This window comes from Myotis yumanensis, unplaced genomic scaffold (assembly GCF_028538775.1).
Source record: "Myotis yumanensis isolate MYYU_CA2020_CCGP unplaced genomic scaffold, mMyoYum1.0.hap1 SCAF_3, whole genome shotgun sequence".
In the NCBI taxonomy this organism is placed as follows: domain Eukaryota; kingdom Metazoa; phylum Chordata; class Mammalia; order Chiroptera; family Vespertilionidae; genus Myotis; species Myotis yumanensis.
In genome coordinates this window covers 195766885-195785708 of record NW_027223754.1, presented here as the reverse complement: position 1 = coordinate 195785708, position 18824 = coordinate 195766885, and the positions used below count along the sequence as shown (strand labels likewise).

General features: G+C 40.0%; 1 protein-coding gene across 4 annotated transcripts in view; it reads right to left on the bottom strand.

Annotated features, from left to right (window-relative positions):
- CFAP54 (cilia and flagella associated protein 54) overlaps positions 1 to 18824 on the bottom strand; it is a 246818-nt gene that overhangs the window by 224670 nt on the left and 3324 nt on the right. For all 4 annotated transcript variants that reach the window (XM_070410862.1, XM_070410863.1, XM_070410864.1 and 1 more), the window contains exons 2-5: positions 14040 to 14145; positions 11103 to 11246; positions 7284 to 7455; positions 2317 to 2375 (exon numbers count right to left, since the gene is read on the bottom strand). In XM_070410862.1, the coding sequence (XP_070266963.1) occupies positions 2317 to 2375; positions 7284 to 7455; positions 11103 to 11246; positions 14040 to 14145 (481 nt within the window). The remainder of the gene's footprint in view (positions 1 to 2316; positions 2376 to 7283; positions 7456 to 11102; positions 11247 to 14039; positions 14146 to 18824) is intronic.

The following is an 18824-nucleotide window of genomic DNA, read 5'->3' as shown; positions in this document are numbered from 1 at the left end:
GTTAGGGGGAGATCAGGCCAGCAGGGGAAGGCGGTTAGGGGGCGATCAGGCTGGCAAGCAGAAGCAGTTAGGGGCAATCAGGTGGGCAGGCAGAGGCGGTTAGGGGTGATCAGGCCGGCAGGGGAGCTGTTAGGGGCATTAGGCCGGCAGGCAGAAGCAGTTAGGGGCAATCAGGTGGGCAGGCAGAGGTGGTTAGGGGCGACTGGGCAGACAGGCAGGTGAGCAGTTAGGAGCCAGCAGTCATGGATTGCAAGAGGGATGTCCGACTGCTAGTTTAGGCCCAATCCCATTTAGGAGAGGGTGCAGGCTGGGCTGAGGGATCCCCACCCCCATCCATAAATTTCATGCACCAGGCCTCTAATCCTATCTAATAAAAGAGAAACGTGGTAATTAGCTGTATGGCCGCTACACTTCCCATTGGCTAATCACTGAGATATGCAAATTAACTGCCAACCAAGATGGCGGCTGGCAGCCAGGCAGCAGATGCGAACAAGGAGGGTTGCTTGCTCCAGTGGTGGAGGAAGCCAGGTTCCCCGCCTGCCTTGCCAGCCTCTCAGCTGCTCTCTAAGAAACATTGTAACAAATATAGAAGCTAAACCAAACCTCAGAAACCTGCTTTAGTCAGGCAGGCTTCAGCCAGCAGGACCACAACATTGTTTCAAATACAGAAGCTAAACAAAGGCCAGAAACCTGCTTTTAGCAGCGGAGGCCTCATAGCTGGAGCCGAGCCTCAGAGCTAAAGCAGGCCCAGAATAAAAAAAAAAAGAAAAAAAGGAGCGTTGGGAGCTTCAGTTACCCGCCACCTGAAAACGGCCCTCAGCCCCTCACCCAGACTGGCCAGGCACCCCAGTGGGGACCCCCCACCCTGAAGGGGGTGTGACCAGATGCAAACAGCCATCATCCACTCACCCAGGCTGGCCAGGCACCCCAGTGGAGACCCCCACCCTGATCCAGGACACCCTTCAGGGCAAACCAGCCGGCCCCCACCCGTGCACCAGGCCTCTATCCTATATAATAAAAGGGTAATATGCCTCCCAGCACCGGGATCAGCGTGACAGGGAGCAGCGACCAAACCCCCTGATCGCCCTGTGGCTCTGTGTGTGACAGGGGGCGGGGCCACAACCTCCCTATCCGCCCTGCTCTGTTCGTGACAGGGGAAGGTGCCCCAACCCCCTGATCAGCCCTGCTCTGTGCCTGATAGGGGGGAGCTCCCCAACCCCCTGATCGCCCTGCGGCTCTGTGTGTGAGAGGGTGTGGTGCCCCAACTCCCCTATCGGCCCTACTCTGTGAGTGACAGGGGGGAGCTCCTCAACCCCGATTGGCCCTGCTCTGTGCGTGACAGGGGGTGGCACCACAACCTCCCTATCGACCCTGCCTTGAGTGTGACAGGGGGCAGTGCCCCAACCCCCCAATCGGCCCGACCCTGAGCGTGATTAGGGGTGGCATCGCAACCTCCTGATCCGCCCTGCTCTGTGCATGACAGGGGGCGGCGCCCCAACTCCCCAATTGGCCCTGCTCTGAGCCCGACCAGGGGCTGCACCTAGGGATTGGGCCTGCCCTCTGCCACCCGGGAGCAGGCCTAAGCCAGCAGGTCGTTATCTCCCGAGGGGTCCCAGACTGCGAGAGGGCACAGGCCGGGCTGAGGGACCCCCTATCCCCGCCGAGTGCACAAATTTTTGTGCACCGGGCCTCTAGTCTTATTATAAAATGAAGTCTCCTTACCCTTGGGTTATGACTGAAACAGAGCGAAGATGTTCTTTAACCCTAATACACTGACATTCATTCATTTATTCATTCACTAACTAGCATGTGGGCCATAAGTCAAGTGCAACTTCTTCAAGCAAAATGAAATCCAAGCTCCACAGCACAATATAAATAGGGTAACTGTAGTTTATCATTCAAATCAGGACACATTTGAGAGCGAAAGCAAGCATTATTAATAATTACTCCAGGACTACAGATATAAACCAGAACTGTCCTGAGCAAGCAAGAATGGATGATCACCCTACCTAGAGATATAGTTACCAGGTGGATGTTCAGTATCAAGTTGACAACTTTGGCTAATCTGAGAGACCAAGGGACAGCAGAGAATATCTATCAATTTTAAGAATGGTTTTCTTTCATTAATACTTTAATATCTGCAATTTTACCTATGATCATATTAAAGTAAAACTAAAAATAGTAAATCTATAATACATATTCACTAAATTTTGCTATTATATAATTCACTAAATTTTCTTTAACATTCAATGCTAATAAAAGTCTTAAGAAAAATAGGAAATATAGGAGAAGATATTTTGTCAGTAAATTGCATACCTTGGAAGACTGACCAATAGCCATCAGTTTTCTGCAAATGGTGTAAATGTAAACAGTACCTAAATGGAGGAAAAACTCGTTAACATGGTTTATAGTCAAATTATGAAAATTGTATATGCTAATTCCTGTGGCTTAAGTCTGTAGTTTTAAAAATAAGCAATCTCATGAGAAACTTGGATAATGGTTAGAGAGTTATAATCATTATAATTTGTTTTATATCCAAATCATTAAAAGAACTAATATGACCATCCTTTAAATAGGCTGACACGGGAATCTTTTGCCTCATTATAAAAGCAGTGTAAGTTTTGAAATATACTGAACAAAAGAATATTTTTAGTAGCATAATTTATGTACCCTGCAGTTTTAGTAATTCATATTAAATGTTATTGATCCCCATGGTTTCCTTATGGTTGAAAAAATGAATATTTATTTCCAAATAAGATTAAAATATATATTTAATCAGCATGGCATAATACTCAACATGGAAGGAAACATGATAATTTAAAATCATAACACATAATAGGTTGCATTATATTCATTCTCACTCTCATATAATATTTATCCTATTATTACGGTATGGCCTTTGAGCACTCTAATAAAAAAAAGCATTTTCAACTCCTATTTAACATCATTCGAGTATGCTCTTTTTAAATCAGATCATTAATTAAATGAGGGTAAATAGCTGCTCACAGGGTTGAGGGGAGGGGGAAAGCATATATCTCTATATAAACAAGGACATTATCATGCTATAAACATAACCAAAGGTGGCAACATGCTTTAAAAAGGCATGTAATTATAATATAAGTGGTCTACATATGTCCTATAAAATATCGGATCTAAAATTCATAACCATCAAAATTCAACAATTATGAATCCCATGTTCACATTTAAACTTTAAGCATCTGCTCCAAGACACACATTGCTTAATTAAAACATGCCTGTAAGCATGATAAACATTAATTACATAAATCAGTGACAAAAATATTGCATAAAATCTTAAACATATATGTATAGCACCATATACTTCAGTCCTCAACATTCCAGGACTCAGCATTCTTACTGTGACTGCTCCTAGAACACGGAGCTATTTATTTCACGTGAGGTCCACCTGGGAAGAAACCATTTGACTAGTAACAGCTCAAGTCCAACATTCTTTTTTTAAAAAAATATGTTTTGATTGATTTTTAACGAGAGAAGAAGGGAGAAGGAGAGATAGAAACATCGATGAGAGAGAAACATCATAAATCAGCTGCCTCCTGCACGCACCCTCACTGGGGATTAATTTATGCAACCCAGGCATATGCCCTGACCAGGAATCGAACCCACCACCTCTTGGTTCCTGGGTTGGATGCTCAATCACTGAGCCATGCCGTCCGGGCAAGCCCAGCATTCTTATCTCAACTTGGTTTTGTCCACCTCTGTTCTTAATCTTAAAAATTAAACTATATAACTGTGTTTCTTTGTGTGTGTTTTTTTTTAAAAAAAAAAAGTCACCAAGGAAGAACATGCACAGGAAACGCATGCCTTGCCACAAAAGATGTGATTCAGGTGGAAGCTAGGAGCCTGTATAAACAAGTTAGTGTCAGGAACTGGGGAATTTCAGGAGGCCTCAGGAAACTGCCCTCAAGAATGACAAGGACCCTCTGTATTTCAAAAATGTGCCTTTAACCTTGGCAGCCCTTGAGCATCCTGACTAGAACTGATCCCTTCTTAGATGGTTCAGGATCTTGGTGTGGTTCACAAATTCCCACTGCAGAAGCGTGATGGAGAGAGAGCTGGCATAGAATGGAACATAGACTGATTCTTTATACCCTCAGGATATCTCTGGAAGTTTGTTTTGTTTTGGTTTGGAGCAAATCCCTAATATGAATTTTTTGTCTTGTCATGTGATTCCTTTTCATCAAAGATGGCCATCACCAAAATAATCTATTTGAGGTTTAAATTAGTTGGGTTCAGGTTGAGAAGTAAGGTGTTATAGAATACTCATACAACCAGTTGAATTTTATGGAAGAACCAACATTGGTTACATATCTTAAGAAACCAAGGGTGTCTATACATATAATAACCAGTTTAAAATAAAGAGAACAAGTGTTCAGTTTTAACTGGAAAAATTAAATGTATTTTGACAAATTGATTAATCAATTTATTTTTTATTACTTAAAATCCAAAGTATTAAAACTACAGAATCTTTGCATTTGCTAATCCTCTAGTTAGAATGCCTTTTCCCCAAATATTCAGAAGTTTCATTCAGGTCTTTGCTCACATATCATCTCACTGAGCCTTCCCTGACCATTCTATTTAAAATCGCAGCCGGTGTGGCTCAATAGTTGAGTGCTGACCCCTGAACCAGGAGGTCAAGGTTCGAGTCCCAATCAGGACACATGCTTGGGTTTCGGGCTCAATCCCCAGGAGGGGGCGTGCAGGAGGCAGCCAATCAATGTTTCTCTCTCATCATTGATGCTTCTTCCTCCTCTTCTCCTTTCCTCTCTCTGAAATCAATTTTTTTAAAGTTAAAATTGCATCTTAGTCCGAGCCCAGGTATGGCTCTCCCTATCTCTTCCTCAGCCTTACTTTTCTCCGTAGCACAATCTGCCATGACCACTTTGTTTTGTTTGTTTATTATCTCCTTGAATCAGAATGTAACCATGAGAACAGGGTTTTCATCTGTTGCCCACTCTTGTGTCCCTAGTACCTAGAACAATGCCTGGCAATAAGTTTTGGATGAATTAATTAAAACAGGGACTGGAGTTAGTAAAAAGCTATGATATTTCCCTCCACCCAGCAATCCCATTCCTGGGCATAGATCCCAGATAACTCTCACACAGGTCTATAAAAGGACATGTACAAGAATATTCATTGCAGAATTATGTGTGCAGCTATAGAGGTAGGGCAAACCAGGTTCTGTACTTAGGAATCTATGGATATCAAGAATACAAGTCTGTAAATAGAGTCAATGAACTAGATCTATACACAGGAACCTGGCTAGTCTAAAACCATAATATTGAACAGAAAAATATTTAAGAAAAAGGATAAAATCTAGAGCACGATACCACTGGTGTAAAGAAAAGGCACACACAGCCCACTGGTGTGGCTCAGCGGTTGAGCATAGACCTATGAACCAGGAAGTCACTGTTCAATTCCCAGTCAGGGCACATGCCCAGATTGCAGGCTTGGTCCCCAATAGGGGGCATGCAGGAGGCAGCCGATGGGTGATTCTCTCTCATCATTGATATTTCTTTCTCTCTCTCTCTCTCTCTTTCTCTCTCTTTCTCTTTGAAATCAATAAAAACATATTTTTTTAAAAAAGGAAAGAAAAAGCACACACCAATAAAAGGATATAGAAGATACAGAAATCATTTACTCTATTTTTCCCCCTAAGAATACTGGGATATATTTGTGTGCTGTCTTAAAAGGACAGCACCCAGGGACTATATCATTTCACCACTAAAGCAAGACCTGACTGAACACCCAAACCATGGACCTGTCATGCTTCCTGAGCACAGAACATCTGCTCCTGCTCAGTCCCTGCCAAGACCTATGACCAACTCAGGTGGAGAGATGGCAGCAGCTACTCTGGGGAACAGATCCTCTTGAGGATGATCAAGTACAAAAGCTTGACAATTATTAAATTTAAAACTTTCTTCCAAAGTCAGCCTCATCTCTGGCAGCAAATGTAATTTTCAATCAAATTGTCAAAAAATTATTTGAGGAGGGTGAAGAAGTAAAAGGCTAGGAAATGTATTTCAATTGCCATAGATGAGCTAAAATCCAATATGTTTTCTTTCAAGTTAGTTTTCCCCGCTCTTATGCACAGAGAACACACTGTATTATTTTCCCTTTGAGAATATGTTATTCACAGAACAACAGCAAATGACTCATTGCAACTTTTAATTGTAACCTTAAAAAGAAATTAAATTTAAATTGTAACTCTTTAAAGAGAAAAAAATAAATGCTGCTTTAATATATATATATACACATATACATACACTAGAGGCCCGGTGCACAAAATTCGTGCACAGGTAGGGTCCCTAGGCCTGGCTGGCAATCAGGGCCAATTGGGCCCTTCCGGCTGCCAGCCGGGGCCTTCCTTTGTTCCGTGACCACCCCCTGGTGGTCAGCACATGTCATAGTGAGCCATCGAACTCCTGGTCTCCTGGTTGAACTCCAGAGGGGACAATTTGCATATTAGGCGTGTGTGTGTGTGTGTGTGTGTGTGTGTGTGTGTGTGTATGGATTCCAGAAAGAGAGAGGAAGGAAAAGGGAGAGAAAAACATCAATGAGAAAGAACAATCAATTGGCTGCCTCCTGCACACCTCCTCCTGAGGAGCTAGCCCACAACCCAGGCATGTGTCCTAATGGAGAATTGAACCTTTGACCTCTCAGTACATAGAACAATTCTCAACCAACTGAGCCACCCCGGGCAGGACAATGCTACATTGTGATAGATGATATTTCATGAGACATATATATAATGTATATTTGTATATAAATATACAATATATATATGCATATAAATATACAGTATATATGTATATAAATATACTATACACACACATATAATCATACCAAAGCTCATTACTCAAAACCAAGTTGGAGAAGAAGGTTGATATGTTAGAAAGCCACAGTCACTGCCCAAAGTATTTGAGGAGAGGGCCAATAAGTGGATGATGCTTAGAACCAATCTAACCTGCAGTGGTTCTTTGATTCTTCTCCACTTATATTTATTTACTAACTCTGGGCCCTGCTTTCTATATACCTGAAACTGATCATCCCCACAGACATGCTTTGTAAGTTCCTGCATATGAGGACAAACTAAAATATAATAAAGGTGTAAAAAATAAAAATACAAGCATGCTACTATGAAATAATTATATTTCAAATCACGAAGTAATCAAGTTAACGTCAAACGTGGCATTCACATAACTTTCTGAAAAACATGATGGAAAATAAAATACATTGGCATATACCATTGAAGATGATCCAGCAGAGGTGCTCCTGTGGCAAGGCCACCTGCATGGTGAGTCTTAAGGAGGACAAGATATTCAGACACTGCATAACAGACTCTTTATTCTGCATGTTCAAATCATTGTTACAGACCAGCTGGTAGCTGCAAATATTTCTTCCATTTAAAGCATGAAACTGAAACGCATGGGAAAATATAAGTGTGAATATAAATAAAGTTTATGTAACTTAGAAAAGCTTTCCTTAAAATATACAAAAACTAAAATGGAGACAATTGTGCTTAATTAATTTAATAGATTAGTATAGTGCTATCGACTGAATGTATCCCCCCAAATTCTTATGTTGAAATCTATCCCCAATGTGACGGTGTTAGAAGGTGGGGTTTGAGGAGGGAATCAGGTCATGAGAGTAAAGCCCTCATAAATGGGAGGAGTGCCTTTCTAAAAGAGACTCCAGAGTGCTCCCTCTTGCCTTCTGCCGTCTGAGGACACAGCGAGAACCAGACAGCAGGCTCTCACCAGATTACCACATTTTCTAGCACCCTGAGCTAAGCCATCCCTGCCTCCATAAAGTTAGAAATAAATTGTTGTTTAAGCCATCAGTCTATGAATTTTTATAATATCCCTAACAAATTAAGACATAAAAAATAGGTTTCTTCAAAGCATCCATTTAACTAAGATTTTTACCTTTCCTTAATCAAAAAAAGAAAAATTCAAAAGCAAAAGAAAGTACAAAATCCTATCTCCAAGAATATGGAATTGAATCGTTTTTTGGAAACTCACCAAATGGCATTTTAACGTATCAATTCAGGTATAAATATTACCATGTACACATTGATTTGGCAAATGTTTATGGACCACCTCAATTTGCCACACTCTGCTAAGCAATAGTGATTCAAAGTTGAGGAAGACGTGGTCCCTGTTCTTGGCAAAAAGAAGAGAATTCCAGGGACAAGCAATGTTAGGAATGCTTAAGGTAGTTTCAGTGGTCACTGGATTGAAAGACTTTTGAAAGGTTAAGCAAGAAGGTTTAAGATAAAGAGATTAGGTTATAGAGATGGTTCATAGTCTGAACATGAAGAGTGTTCCAAGCCATTCCAAGGAATATGGACTTTAGCCAAAGGGAAAAGTCAAAGGGCAGAGGAGTAGAACAATTTGATTTACACTTTAGAAATTAATTAGGACAAAAGTGTGGAAAATGGAAAGCAGCGGGAAAGGCACAAAGCTACATGCAGGGAGGCTGGGAGAGATCAGAGGCATCTGAGATAGTCCAGACATTCTAGGGCCCTGAAATGGGGAAAGATTTAAATCTTGTCTAAGTCAATGGGATTCAGTGGCCAATAATATGCAAGAGATAAGGGAGGAGAAGATGTCTGCAGTGATTTCCTGCATGAGTGACTGGCTGGAGGCAATTATGGAGGAAAGATGATGAGTTCAGCTTGGGATATGTCAAGTTGAGATGTCTAAGACACAACAGGATAGATGTGGAGTTCTGGAGAGAGTACTAACGAGCCCTGTTAAAGCTACGGGGGTGGACCCGCTTAGTAATACCAATGGGCCTTTCTACCATATGTATTTCCTGCTTGGATACATGTACACTATTTCTAGCCACCATGTAGTTGGTATCACAGAAGATATTCATTGAATGAAAGTTGGAATAATCGTTATCTTCAAAAAGTGCTCTCTCTCTTTTACAGATGACACCTAACAGTTTCTGAGTGTTGGGCCCTATTCCAAGTCTTTTGTTATCTCAGCAACCTCAAAACAACACTAGGAGGTAGGCCATTATTTCCATTTTTACAGATGAGGAAACTGAGGCACAAAGAAATCGCAAGGTCCCATCATTAGGCAGTGGCACAGCAGTTCTTTGAACCCAGGCAGTGTGGCTCCAGAGACCAAATCCATGTAACCTCTGCCATAATGCCTCCCTGTAGTACATACAAAGGGAATAATTAAATATTACATACATGATTATGAATGCTCACACAAAACTTTGCTTTTAATAGTTTGACAGTGAATTGTTCATTATTATTGATTCATCTGTGATCTTTATGCATTTAAAACCCAAGATCTATTTCTCTAACAAAACTTCTCAAGACCTCTAGTTCTGTGTTGATAGGTTCCTACTGGACTAAATTTTCAATCTTACTTATTTTATTTTTTTTATACATGTTTGTTAAAAAATGCAGCGTGCCAGTATCATACCAGAACCTCAAATTAAGTATGCAAAAAACCACAAGTTCTTGCCCGGCCAGCATGACTCAGTGGTTGAACATCAACCTATGAACCAGGAAGTCACAGTTCGATTCCTAGTCAGGTCATATGCCCGGGTTGTGGGCTCAATCCCCAGTGTGGGGCGTGCAGGAGCAGCCAATCAATGATTCTCTCTTATCATTGATGTTTCTCTCTCTCTCCCTTCCTCTCTGAAATAAAAAATATATTAAAAAAAAACAACAACACAGATTCTTCATACCTATTTGCACCCATCACAACAGTCCTGCTGGCAAACTCTTACGTTGTCTTCATTGCTTTACCTTCTGCCTCCAGTCTTTTACCTTCTAATCTATCCTACTAGTATGAACGGCTTCTACTAATTCTAACTGTATCACTTCATCTATTCATCCAGTCAATAAAGCTTTATTGAGGATCTATTATATTTTGTAATATTATTATTAAAAAATAAACAAATGAAAATGTAGCTGGTGACAATAAGTGATATAAAAATAAGTAAATAAATAAAGCAGGGAGTGCATGAGACCTGAAGGAAGTAAAGAACGAGCCACACATATATCTAAGATACAAGCCTTGTAGACAGTGGAGCTCACAAGCGCACTGGTGCTAAGCCAGGGAGACAAGGTGAAAGCAGGCTAATGCTATATATATATATATATATATATATAGAGAGAGAGAGAGAGAGAGAGAGAGAGAGAGAGAGAGAGCGCTGGACCAGAGTGGGATAGGAGGGGCCTTAAAAGTCCAAAGTTCTAAGCTTTTCATTCCGTACTCTCCCCAATGGGGTGCCAACTTATACTGCCCTGTATTCCCATTCATGCACCTATTATATAGCCAAACATACTTTGAGATTTTCTGCTTACTAAACCACATATGTTTCCAAGGCCTTGAATGATCAAGTTTGGAATAACAGCTTTGGAGTCAGACTGATTAGGGTTCAAACACCAACTCTGTCCATTGCTTTAAGTGGACTGGTTTCTTAGTCTCTAAGAAGCCTCAGTTTCCTCATCTGTAAAAAAGGCATAATAGTACCCTACTTTTGAGACTATAATGAGGCTGAAAGATGACAGTTCATATACTGCATATAGAAGAGCCTAGCACATGGTAACTGTTCAACCAGTGAATCAATGGTAACAATTAACATAATACTGGTATGCCAGAAATAAAGCATAAAATTGTATATCAGAAGATCTGTGTTTAATCTCCAGAACCAATAGTTAGGCTCTGTGCTTAGCTTTCTTTTTCTCTTTTATAAAATAATAATAGTATCTAACTCACACAGTTAATGTGAGGATCAGATCTTTTTAGTTTGTAAACTGAAAGTACCCTACAAATATTAGTTATTATAAGTTATTATAATGACAACTGTCTGCTGGATGAATGAGTGATTATAGTGATACAATCTCCAAAGCATCTTTGCAAAGTCTAATAAGTATACGTTCTTATCTAGCACTGAAAACATTTATTAAGCAACTTGTAGCACACAAGTAAATGCTATGCTAAGCACAGGAAAGACATTTAGCAGCTCTCAACAAAAGGATATATTGCATAGCTAATCACAACTTGTAACTATTTTAGCTGCTTTCATCTTACTGTATTTGCAGCAGTTTGGTCTCCAATACCGTTTGGAAAAAAGACAGTTTTGAGTTGTTGTATATCTGCTATATTCTCATCAAAGCTGATACTGAACTGCTGAAGGTATCTTCCATAGCACTGTAACAGGGCCAATTTATACTCCTAAAATAAAAAGAGCACTTGATGAAAACTTCAAAATACCATTTTTCTTACTAAAATCTGTAGAAATATTAAAATTATATTCAGTAATTATTAAATTATATAATTACTAATATTAGGTACTATTTATATTATTGTTAATAATATCAATCTTGATTATTACCACTATTACTACCACCATTACACTATTGCGACCATTATCACTATCGTTTCCAAACGCATGTGATAGACACTGTGCTAGGCAATTCATGTGCATTATTTCATTTAATTCTCCTCACAACAAGCCTATTGTGAGATAAGACCATCATAACTTTAAAGATGAGAATATCCCCAAATTCAATATCACCATGATGGTAATCCACCCACTCAGTGAGAGAGGGAGATGAGTTGTGTTACTAGCCTTGCCTCTCTGATACCTCCTAAGCTCCAAAAAAGAAGGAAATAAAAAGATGGAGAGGGGAGAGGAGGGCGAAAAAGAGAGAATGAGGAAGAAAAGAAGGGAATGAGGGAGTGAGACAGCGAAAGAAAGAAGGAAGGAAGGAGAGATAAAGAGAAGGAAGGAAATGGAAAAGGAAGGAGGGGAGGGAGAAGGGGAGAGGAAGGAAAGGTGAGAGAAAGGCAAAGGGAGGGGAAAGAGGAAGGAGAGAAAAACACAGATGAGCTGGCTCAATCTCGCTTTGATCTGTCAACAGTCTCTGAAGCTGCATCAGGACAAGCCAAAAAAGTCTGAGCTACTGTTAGTTATGATTCTGTAGCTCTAAGTCATGCTTATATTCCCATTATAAAGTCATATGCCTCATTTCTGTAGCCCACAAGGCACAGTTGATCTGGAGAGTTTCAGAGCAGTGGGTGTGAGTCGGGCTCTGAAATATGTGTCTGTTGCAACCCTTACTCAGCTTCCTCCCCTGTAACTGTGTGTCAGGACAAACAACTGCCTTTCAAGTTACGTAGCCCCTTGGGAGGCATCCACAGTCAAATGCTGTTTTGTTTCTATTTCTATTGACTTGTTTGTTACTGGTCACTAATTAATTCTGGTTCTTTTCTGTTCTAACTTGATTCCTATAATGAATTCAAATCTAGGTTCAAAACAAAAGTATTCCAACAAAACGATCTTTACTGTAACTAAAATAAAGAGATTCTAGAACCAAAGTAACCAGTCGAGTTCATTTTCAGGATTACAAATATATTCTTTATCAGCCCACTTTCCCATCAGTGAAAAGTATTTAAAACATTTTCTTTGTTCCTTCAAGCAAATTTTAAAATATCCTATCTAGACCTCTCTATCTGAAATATTCTGAATCCTTAGTCACTACCCATCATCCACTTGCTTTATCAACTTCTAACATGCTCCTTCCTCCTCCCTCCACCAATATCCTCTCCACCCACCTGGATATTCCTCAAACAACCCCAACCGTGCTGTGTATCACCAGCTCCTTCTATTGAGGAGAAGCATAAAAATGGACAGGGAACACTCTTTTAATTCTTGTCAAAAATGTTATTCCACTTCACATAAATACAGCTTACAAGTTGGAACTCATCATTTTATTTTTCCTATAGCAGCGGTTCTCAACCTGTGGGTCGTGACCCCTTTGGCGGTCGAACGACCCTTTCACAGGGGTCGCCTAAGACCATCCTGCATATCAGATATTTACATTACAATTCATAACAGTAGCAACATTACAGTTATGAAGTAGCAACGAAAATAATTTTATGGTTGGGTCACAACATGAGAAACTGTATTTAAAGGGCCAGAAGGTTGAGAACCACTGTCCTATAGTTTTCCAAACTGTATTTTCAAGTTTCTAAGAACCATGGTCCAGTTGCATGGAGCTAAGGTGATTCTCTCATTTTGACAGCAGAAAATAGATCTTAGTTCTTCATTATGAAAGTTCCTTTTTATCTTATCCTCTATTAGATAAACTTCCCTCCTAAATCAAAGGATTCAAGTCCAGAAAATAGAAATATAGGAAGAAAATGACGCTGAGAAACTAAAGATTGAGAAGACACTATATACGGCCAATGTCTGGCCTAAAGTCACTTTGGATAAAATAAATCTCGGTCCAAGGATCCTAGATGAGCCAAAAACTCATATTTAACTTGGAATAATTGGGGCCTATGCCAGAACTGAAGGGAAAACTTACATCATCATTCACTGAAAAGTCAGTGATGGTGTGTGTGGTCTTAGCAAGTCCATGAGTCCACAGCAATCTAAGACCTGGGCATTGATGTGGAACTAGAAATAGGGGAAAACTCCCATTTGGAATACAATACTGAGCAAGAAACAGGGCATGTATGGAATGACCGCTATATTTACATTGAGCAGAACATTAACAAGGAATTGAAAGTCATTCGAACAGGCACTGGGACACAGGCAACACAGTAGCAAGGCCAGAAGCCATGAGAGTTGTATACTGAGTAACGCCAACCATGTGAAAAACAACAGGAAGTGGTGTCTGGGCTCCTTTGTATACCGTAGGAACATGATGACTCAGCATTTCCTGTTGGGCGCCTAACACACCCTGTTAGCTAGAGCCTCTGCTCCTAGCCATCCCCAGGCAGCTGTCTTTCTGTTCAGGAACATCTCACCTCTGGAAAAATCTCAACTACAAAATTAAAAAACAAACACTCTTTTGGTTACTGTGCCTCATTAAAATTTTATGAATTCATTTATTTTTTTCTAAACAGCAACAATAATCAAATCATGTAAAATAGTAATGGTATTAACCAAACAATAATATAATTAGCCAAATGAGTATCATTTAGGTTTTAGGCTCTCTTTACTCTGGAGGCACTTACTTTCATTTCGCAGAGGCTATCTCCAACCTTCAGAAGCTTTTCATTGTAATAGGCAGTGGGCAGCCGGGGTGCGTATTTGGTCCAGATATTAAACAAAGATATAGCACTGTAAAAACCACAAAATAAAATGATATCATCACAGTAGGAAAGCTCAATTAATTAGCAAGCAATCCTTAAAAACTTATCTGGTGCAAAGTCTTTCCAATGTGCCTTTTTGTTGATGTCTAATCTCTCCCTCTCTCTCTCTACATTCATATATATATATATATATATATTATGAAAATGAGGTTGAGACTCCGTCACAGTCATGACCAGCTCAGGAGGAGGGGTCGGGCCCCGCCCAAGCCTGAGAGATCAATACAGAGGGGCGCCTGCTCCGACCCTCTGTGGCGTGTCTGGGGGCAAGCCCCCAGTGGACACACACACACACACACACACACACACACACACACACGGAGCCTGCTCCAAGCCTCCGCAGCCAGACTATGGGTGTCCATCAATAGGACATCCCCTGGGGGCTCCCGGACTGTGAGAGGGGGCAGGCTGGGCTGAGGGACCCCCACCCCCCAGTGCACGAATTTCATGCACCGGGCCTCTAGTCTATATAATAAAAGCCTAAGTGACTGTTACGGCGGAATGACCAGAACGACAGGTCACTTGGAACACAGGAGCTGTCCCCTGGTGGTCAGTGCGCTCCCACAGGGGGAGTGCCACTCAGCCAGAAGCCGGGCTCACAGCTGGCGAGCATAGTGGCGGTGGCAGGAGCCTCTCCTGCCTTCATGGCAGTGCTAAAGTGGAGTGAGCTGAGTGGTAAGGAGCAGCAAACAGGCAGGCGGTAAGGAGCGAGGGGTCTTGGACTGTGAGAGGGATGCCTGACTGCTGGCTTAGGCCCGCTCTCCAGGGAGCAGACTTAAGCCGGCAGTCAGACATCCCCTGAGGGGTCCTGGACTGCAAGAGGGTGCAGGCAGGGCTGAGGGACAACCCCCTCCCCAGCGCATGAATTTCATGCACTGGGCCTCTAGTTATTAATAAATTATAAGTATAGCTAAAATCATTGCTTTTGTGTAAAGCACTGATGGAAGCTCTTTATATGTATTTTTATAAAACAGATGTTTTTAGGTTTGCAGAAAAATTGAGCAGAAGTTATAGAGATTCCCTATATACCTCCTGCCCCACACATGTACAGCCTCCCCCATTATCCACATCCCCTACCAGAGTGGTACCATAGTTACAACTGATGAACCTACATTGACACATCATTATCTCCCAGTGTCCATAGCTTACATTTGGGTTTACTCTTGGTGTTGTACATTCTATGCATTTTGACAAATGTATGATATTACTATTCACTGCCCTAAAAATCCTCTGTGCTCTGCATATTCATTCCTCCCTACCCTCAACCCCAGGTAACCACTGATCTTTTTATACTATCCATAGTTTTGCCTTTTTCAAACTGTCATATAGTTGAAATCATCCAGTATATAGCCTTTTCAGACTGGCTTCGTCCACTAAGTAATGTGCATTTAAGATCCCCCCATGTTTTTTCATGGCTTGATAGCACATTTCCTTTCAGCACTGAATAATATTCCATTGTTTGGATGTACCACAGTTCATTTATCCTTTCACTTAATGACAGACATTTGCTCCCAAATTTGTCCATTTGAATAAAGCTGCTATAAACATCCATGTACAGACTTATGTATGAACATAAGTTTTCAACTCCTTCCAGCAAATACCAAGAACAGTTTACCAGAATATATTTAATTTTATAAAAAACCACCAAACCACCAAAGTATCTTCCAAAGTGGCTGTACTCACCAGCAATGAGAGATCCTATTGCTCCATATCCTCAACAGTATTTGTTGTTGTCAGTGTTCCAGAATTTGGCCATTCTAATAAATGTGTAGTGGTGTATCATTGTTATTTTATTTCATTTTTAATATATTTTATTGATTTTTTTACAGAGAGGAAGGGAGAGGGATAGAGAGTTAGAAACATCAATGAGAGAGAGAAACATCGATCAGCTGCCTCCTGCACACTCCCTACTGGGTATGTGCCCGCAACCAAGGTACATGCCCTTGACCGGAAGTGAACCTGGGACCCTTGAGTCCGCAGGCAGACGCTGTATCCACTGAGCCAAACCAGTTAGGGCATCATTGTTATTTTAATTTGCATCTCCCAGGTGATATATAAAGTGAAGCATCTTTCTTTAGGTTTATTTGCCATTTGAATATCTTCTCTGGTCTGTTAAGGTCTTTGGCCCACTCTTTTAATCAGGTTGTTTTTTCTTACTGTTGAGTATTAAAGTTCTTTGTATAGTTTGATAATAGTCCTTTATCAGATACCGTTTGCAAATTTTTCTCCCTATCTGAGGCTTGGTTTTTATTCTCTTGACAGTGACTTTCACAAAGCATAAAATTTTAATTTTAATGAAGTCCAGCTTATTAATTCTTTCTTTCATGGATCATGCCTTTGATGTTATATAAAAACATATTGACCCATGGTCATCTACATTTCTCCTCTGTTATCTTTTAGGAACTTTACAGCATTGTATTTTATGTTAGGTTTGTGATCCATTTTGAGTTAATTTCTGGGAAGAGTATAAGGTCTCTGTCTAGATTAATTTTTTTTTTTTACAGGTGGATATCCAGTTGTTCTAATACCATTTACTGAAGTGACTATCTCTACTCCATTGTATTGCCTTTGCTCCTGTCTCAAAGATCGGTTGACTATATTTATGTGTGCCTATTTCTGGGCTCTCTGCTCTGTGCCTTTGATCTACTTGTCCACTTTTACCAACACCACACTCAATTAGTGTAGCTTTATAGTAAGTCTTGATTGAGGTCAGCGACTATCAGTCCTCCAACTTTGTTTTCAATATTATGTTAGCTGTTCTGGATCTTTTGCTAACTTGCTTTTTTTTTTTCATTTCATTTTCACAACAACCCTAAGATGGGTAATATTAATATCCCAAATATACAGTTGATGAAACTGAGACTTAGTGTATGCATGCTCTTAACTAGTACATATTTAACTGAGCCTTCCAATCCTCTGGAATATAAACTCCTTGAGAGCAAGGCCCTCGACTATATTATTAATTGTCAAGGTCCAAGAGTAGTGAAGATAGTACATGTAGGTACACAATCAATATTTGTTGAAACAATGAATGAATGGCTGAATGATTAGGAAAAAAAACATTCTTTGCTTTTATTTTATTCTTTTTTATAAAGACTTCAAGGATTCAAATACCTAGTCAATCCATTTAGGGCGATGCTTCATTCCACCAAGTAAAACAAAAACAAAGCATACGGTATTCTCAACATAGTTTCCAATCAAAGTTTCAGGGGGTAGCAGATCATTGCTTATTTTGTTCATTCATTTAGTTAACATTTACTCCTTCCCACTCTATCAGACATTATAAATGCCTCTAGGAAAAATCCAAATTTCCCTTGACAGTTGTCCAACCCTATCATACATTTCCAGATAAGGACAGTGTTATGGATTAATCCTCTTCTAAGAAGAGACACCAGAGAGCACTTGAGCTTACTCTGGTTCTTCTTCCCTTCCTCCCTCCCTCTCTCCCTGCCTTCCTCTTTCTCTCCCTCCCTACCTCTTCCTTCTCTTTGTTCTTCCTCAGAGGAAAGGCTATATGAGGACAAAGTGGGTATCTGTAAGCCAGAAAGAGAGCTCTCACAGGAAACTGACCCTTCCAAACCTTGATCTGAGATATCTAGCATCCAGAACTGTGAGAAAATACATTTCTGTTTTTTAAGACAGACAATGTATGGTATTTGTATGGCAGCCCAAAATAACTAATACAGACAGGAATCTAAAGTCAAGGACTGAAAATGGTTCTAGTACTTTGATATGCATGTTGGGATATTAATAATACAACCTGAGCAGAAATGTCAATTAATTCATTAAGGTAATTAAATGATATTGATTGAGTGACAAGGGAAGTAGGGGGTAGGGTATTCCTGTCTTTGTGGACTGAATAATAATATAGTGGCTAAAAAATGAACACATGAAACAAGTACTAAATAACAATACCAAATAAATGGTGTGGCAAATATAGCCCATAGAAGTTTAAAAAGGTAGAAGCTTTGGGGGTTTTTGTTTGTTTTACCTTTTTCTGTTTCATTTGATGCTTCATGAAATCCTACAACATTAGAATAAATATAATGAATCCGAAAAATTCACCATCTTGCTAGAATTCTTTTTAAATTTTTATTTTATTTTTCCCATTACCATTTATCTCCTCTCTGCCCTTTCACCTCCACCCACCCACCCCCACCTGCCCGCAATCACCTCACTGCTGTGCATGTCCATGATTCTTTTTCCTTTTTGCTCAATCCCTCCAACCCCTAAATTATGTAAATGAAAGAGTTAATTCTTTCAAACCTTATGGGTGACATAATGATGACTAGGTTTGTTACTCATAAAAGAAAAATATCAGCTTTGTTAATTCAATCAAGGTTATATAATAAAAGAACTTTCTTTTTTTTTAAGTGAACCCTAAGATCAAGTTAAGACTGCTCGTTGGGAATGGCTTACATAATGATTAAACATGGAAAATATAACATAGACTATATAATATACATCATTTAAGAGAAGAATGTTAATACAGTTTGAATTTCTGATTGATTATAGCTGCTGCTGGATATTTAGAATTTTCTAAAATAGAAATTCACAACTATATAAACCATATATCTAAATCTTATGTGTTTATAACAAAAGCATACCTTTTAAAAATTTAGTAGACTCTAAATCTAATGACATTGTTGG